The sequence below is a fragment of the Taeniopygia guttata genome, chromosome 8 (assembly GCF_048771995.1).
Source record: "Taeniopygia guttata chromosome 8, bTaeGut7.mat, whole genome shotgun sequence".
Taxonomy (NCBI): domain Eukaryota; kingdom Metazoa; phylum Chordata; class Aves; order Passeriformes; family Estrildidae; genus Taeniopygia; species Taeniopygia guttata.
The window spans coordinates 21,382,085-21,388,084 of record NC_133033.1 but is presented as its reverse complement, the minus strand read 5'-3'; the positions used below and the strand labels follow the sequence as shown (position 1 = coordinate 21,388,084).

The 6,000-nt window shown below is 42.6% G+C and overlaps 1 protein-coding gene across 2 annotated transcripts in view; it reads left to right on the top strand.

Moving 5' to 3' along the window:
* Positions 1 to 3,213: 3,213 nt before the first annotated feature.
* The window catches only part of NR5A2 (nuclear receptor subfamily 5 group A member 2), an 89,022-nt gene continuing 86,235 nt past the window's right edge, over positions 3,214 to 6,000 (top strand). For both annotated transcript variants that reach the window (XM_072932758.1, XM_002192969.7), the window contains exon 1: positions 3,214 to 3,505. In XM_072932758.1, coding sequence (XP_072788859.1) covers positions 3,442 to 3,505 — 64 coding nt within the window. In that variant the 5' untranslated portion in view covers positions 3,214 to 3,441. The remainder of the gene's footprint in view (positions 3,506 to 6,000) is intronic.

Here is a 6,000-nt window from a genome sequence, read left to right as displayed (position 1 = left end):
TAGGGAAAAGGCATAAAACTATTTTAATGACTTGGTTTTGCATATGTGAAATAAAATTCATGAAGTTGGAGAAAATACACTAAAGCATCCAAAAGAATTTTAAATGTCTATGATAGATCAGGAGGAACATTGGAATGACTGAAATAGAGAAAAGTTTTAAAAGAGTGATTTCTAGATCAAAGAACAGAGTTTGCAAATCTTTTCCCACCTAATGCAAAGCTCCAGCTGAAACCAACTGGACTGTTCTCAAGACCAGAGAGCTCATGCCTGGAGGGAGCCATGCCAAGATCAATGCCACGTTTGCCCTGAACTTCCAGTAGAATGAGAATCATGTTCCTCATTTGAAGTGTGCTGTGCTGAGCACATATCTTTTCTGAGTTGTATGGATAATAAAAACAATACATCGAGATGGCATAGGAAAATGACAAGGAACATGCTGAATTTAGATAAGCAATATCCAAAATGTTACAGGAAAATTACAAAATCATGACTAAAGTCACTAAATTTACACCAAGATATACAAGTCAGGGATTAAAGCTCTTTGAAAAGGTCATTTTTCATTTCAGTCAGTCCATTTTCAAGGGTTATTTCTTTATATTCTTATGTGTCCAAATGAACCACCACATATGGAAATGCCCACGAGAGGAGAAACTCCTTTTTACTACATTTTTGTGGTAAATGGTTGCAAAATAATTTGATGTGCAAGAGTCAAAGAAGGGATTGTTGCCAAGCTTTTGAAATCAGGAACAGTTTCTTTGAGGGACATTTGTCAGAGGGACAAACAAGGGACAATTTCATCATCACACAGGAACTGGCTAAACAAAAAAGAAACTAAAAGTTTATCAATTAATTATCTTCCTGAAAGATGAGACAGAAAAGCATGTTTGAAATAACAAAATTAACTCATCTCACTTTCTCAAGACGAAAACAGGGGAAGGAAAGAAAAGCAGAGGGGAGTACTGAAAAACAGAGAAATACAAGGTGAATCTATAATGCTCCAAGCACAGCAAGGAAAAGCTGTCTGAGTGAGGTTGGTGGCTGCTTTACCAGGGACTTACTTGTGAAAAGTTACAGTTCCAAATTCCTGATCAAGCAAAGTAATGAGCCATGAACTCAGGTACTTCAGTGGCACAACTCCTAAGCCTCATTATGGATTCGTTTCACTTGGACTCTAAATGGATCACTGCTAAACACATTGAGCTGCTGGATCACAGGCTGATAGAGGTTGTTCTGGAGTTTCCCTAAGAGTTTGTTTTCCCCTACTGGACTAGGTATAAAGAAAGGCAAAGAAAATCTGTCTGGTTATGCACCTGGCATACATTCCTCTGTCTGTGGAGACAAAGTATCAGAAAGGGAAAAATAGAACATTTTTCAGTGACCCTGAAATTTGATACTGATGCAAAAAAGGAAAGGAATTACAGTGTTTGAAGCCAAAAGCATGAAGTTTCTCTATATTTCCTATGATTTAATATCTCTCTCCCCCACATACAGCAGATTCCTTTATAGAAGCTCTTGAAGATGGGCCAACAGTGCTCCAGCAATGTCTCTGATGATACAATGGAAAGTTTCTAACCACAGTATCATTTGCAGCATTTCTCATTTATTTTATCCCCAGTCCCCAAAGACATGCCTTTTCTGATGGAATAAATGTTTCTTTCCACTTTTTATGAATAGAATTTAAAATCTATTTAATAACCAAATGAATTAAAAGAGACAGAGTCCAATTATTTAGGTTTACATTAAATCTGTTTTAAAAGCTGGCTTCCAGCTTTCACTCAGTCTAAACAGATAAAAAATACCAGTGACCCTTAAAAGATAAAGTACCTGTTTAAGAAGATTTGTAAATTAATTTTTTCCAGTGACAAATATTAAGATAATAATTTGGGAAATCAGACCTTCCCTCTACAGCCTGTCCTCCTTACTAACAGGGCCTCTACAGGAGGGCAGTACTGCACACACCAAGTGATAATTCAGGGCCCCTGGCAGTAAGGCCCTGTCACTGCTTGGTTTGCCACACGAGCCCCATCTTCAGACCAGCTCTCAAGCTCTCATCCTAGCCAAGAGAAGCAGTTCAGTTTGTGCATGGGCTAATCTGTTTGCCACTGTATCACCAAAATCTAACCACCACGACAAAGTATATAAAAAGGCACATGCTGCTTTACAGCCCTCTGCAAGTTTAAAGAGAAAAAAAACTCTCACTGACTTCAAGAGGCTTCAGATCTAGTCCACAGTGGAACAGCTTCACTCTATTTTTCAAGAGAAATTAAATATAAAATACCATCTGATTATTCAGGCTTGAGTCTGATCTCACAAAGTGTATGCAGACCTAATCTATTGGGCTGGAGCTGCAGAGGCTGTCAGTGGCACTGCAGAGCAAGGCACACTGTGCTCATGCTGGGAGCTGGCATGCCCCTGCCCTTGCTCTGGACAGGGTGAAAGCAGAACCTGACCCACCCCCAGCTGAGTTGAAGCATCACCCAGCCATCTGCACAGCTGCCCACCTTCATAAAAATTGTTTAAAGCCAAACACTTGACAGCATTTGACATGCTGTGGGTAGGGTTTGTGCCTCACAGCCTTAGGGGTGAGTGCAATACTCTACGTATCATAATCCTGGGATATCAATGTTTAACCATGTTGTAAAGCTCTTTAGTGAGAAAGTAGTATATGCTTTCAACTAAATGACTACAACCTGGAGCTACTCTCCAGCCTGAGGACTGGGGCAATAAAATGGTTTTGTGTGACAAACTATCAAGAGAGATTTGCTGGTGCTGTTAGTCAGAGCGTAGAATCCCCAATGCATTCAGAAGCCTCCCTTAAGGAATTAATGCTTGATTGTTTTGCCATCCAGAGTGTTTACAGAAGCCAAAACAACCATGCTTGCTGTCCACTGTGCAAAGAGGTGATGACATCAAGAAGACAGGTCACAAGTCTGAGTTTATAGACATTACACTCATGTTGGTATGGCTTTTCATCCACTCAGTATGATCTTATGACCCCACAACTTTACAACCTTCCCCTCTCTGGGCTTCATAGCACCTCTCCACTCTAGGTTAATCATTTCTCTGCCATTATCTGCCAACAGTTCTTATCTCTTTTGCTGTCACTTTATAACAGGGTCTCTTATCAAGCTGTACTAAATCACGTGATGGTGCCAAACCTATCACAAGTTGCAATTCTTCTGATTAGAGACTATCATGAAATGGGATACATGGTTTACAGCAGGTCACTAATGCTGGAAAAAGTACAGAGTCCACTCAAAGACATGCTTGTTACTTTCTGAATTCTTGGATATTTTTTGTTGTTGTTGTTCATCACGCCGACTTTCACTGAAGGCTATCATACCCTGGGTCTCAAGGCCAGAAAAGTTTACAGTCTGCACCTCTCCTGTACTCAATGCTGTACCCCTTGTACCCAAGGGTACGGTATATTTACACCTAATAATGTCTTCTGGTTCTCACGCAGCCATCATACACGAATCTATAAAACATGGACCTACATCAGCTGGTAAGTAACAGTTTTCTGTTTTGAAGACTCTGAGTAAATATATTCGATTTCTGGGTATCCAAACTGGAAAAATCACTACAATTGGGTGAGCCTATGATTAATTTGCACATATACTTAGGCTAGAAAGAATTTTACAATACCATGTAAAAATATAAGGAAACAGATGATGATACATGGAGTAACAATTTTTTCTAGAGATAATGCAATCATCAAATATATATCATTGAATAATTAAAAATATTTTTATCTATTATGATTGATAATAGCTGTGGAACTGTGTGTGTGCGTGTAGAAACTTTTGCAAAAATTAGATTTAAATTGCTTCTGGCCTGATAATTCATATTGAAGAAAACCACAGAAATGGTTTTGTCTTTTTAGTAGTACTGTAGTTTCTGTCAAATGCAGATTCTTTCTTACAGTTGAAATTAAGATACGTCATTCAGTGGGAGTGGGCTGGGTAATAGAAGTCAGTTAAGACTTCAGAGCAGCAAAGAAGTGAATACTTTCAGTGGCATATGGGAACAGCACCCACTCCCTGTCAGAAAGCCTGCAGGCACAGGCTGCTCTGGCTTGCAGGCACTAGGGCCATTGCACAGCCAGATGTCCCAGGCTGTCCCAGGCTGTGGTGGCTGTGGCCGTGCCCCCGTGGGTGCATGTCCCCACCACCTCCCTGCCCTTTCTCCACACATTTCCTGTCTCAGGCCATTCTGTCTCTCACCACACACCTGGAGCGAGGTGTCTTTCCTTTGCCAGGGTAAACATCCTCTGTCCCACCAGGCTGTGCCCAGGCTGAAAGTGGGGCCAAACAGGGCTGCAGAAGGCTTACCAGGGGAAAACTCTCCTTCATGGAGCAGAATGTGCTTCACAAGCCAGCCTAGCAGCGCTGCAGGTTCCACAGCCCAGGGTTTTGCAAGCATTTCCTGGCAGGGATGAAAGAAGGGATCTTTGGCCACAAGCAGAATCAGAGCACGCTTCCCTCCTCTTGCCCCAAAGTGCGTCATCACATGGCAGGTGAGGAGTTCACCCTGATGCTGGGTGTGATGTGGGCACCTCGCCATCAGGGGAAGCTTTGGGACTGTGGGGATGGAGGGCACAGCAACAGCCGCAGGAAATAGCCTCAAACATGACTGATATTTATCTTCTGGGTAGAGCTGCTGCTTCTCCTAGAGAAGGGCTCCCACCTTGGACCCAACTATGCTTCAGCCAGATGTCCCCTCAGAGTCCTTGTTCTTCCCTACAGGTGTGGGGTACTCTTCTGCACAGCTCTGCCCCCAGAAATACATTGAAAAGGTGGCAAGTTCAGCTTCCCCTCCAGGCCCTTCTCTAACTGTTCCTCTTTCTGGTTGGCACAGAGGGACCCTCTGGTTCTCTCTCCCAAGGAATAGTAAAATAATTATACATCTCATGTATCTGAGCACTGGTAGCTCAGGTAATGTTTCTTAAGATGAAAGGATAAAATCCTAGGAGAAGGGAAAATAAGAAACTCACCTGTGATATTTAGACCAATTAAATACAATTTTCATGGTTTCCAGGAGTCTGGCAGGTCTCAGTTCCCAAAATCATGTGGATATGAGAAAACAGATTGCTACAGGGAGTAGCAGAGACTCTTGTCACCATACCACTTATACATGTGCTGTGTCACAAATATACCAGAACAGATTCACAAAGCATGGCCCAGAAACAATCAGGCCTAAATCTTGTGAAACTTTCCAAAATCCTGTGTAGTCCGAGTCAGAGGAAGGATTCTGTCCTTCCATGACACTGCTGGGCCAGAACCCAAGGTAGCAACCCTGAAAAGCTCACCTAACTCAGCCTTGTGAACTGATCACCACATACCTGTAAGGGTTAAGTGGAATCTGCACCAACCTGAGGGCCTATGCTTGGAGCTGGGGGAACCAAATAGGAAGTAGCCAGATTCTCTTCTTGTTTGCACTGGAGAGTAATTCTTTAGGAGAAAAAGCTCTCCTCCCAGGGTAGAAGTACAATCAGCAACAGGGTCATATGCTCATAAGAGTAAATCCTATCCCTAGACTTTTGCTTTTGTCCCATCCCTCCTGGCATTCTCTTTCACTTTCCCCTTTCTAAGCAAGGCAGAGTGGGTGGATTTGTGAGAGGCTGTCACAGCCTCTGCACCCTCATCCCACCAGCCCCTCAGGACAGGGACACTTGCTGCTTCCCACTACAGAGGCTTAGTTGCCCTTGTCAGGGAGCCCTCTGCATTCCTGCATCTGGCTATAAGTTAATTTTTGTTATAAACCACTGACATGTCCCATCTTCCTCCCAGCAAGGAGGGCATCTTCCAGCTCCTATGAATGCAAATCAGACTCCACTGATATAAATAGCAGTGGACCTCTCCCTTGGAGAGCAAACACAACCAGCCTGGAGCTGGAGTGTGAGTGGGCACTACCGGTTGTTGACACCTGCTTTTAGGTTTATAGTTATACAATCAAAGAGGCAACCAGAATTCACAAAATCTTAATAGCACATCCTATCTT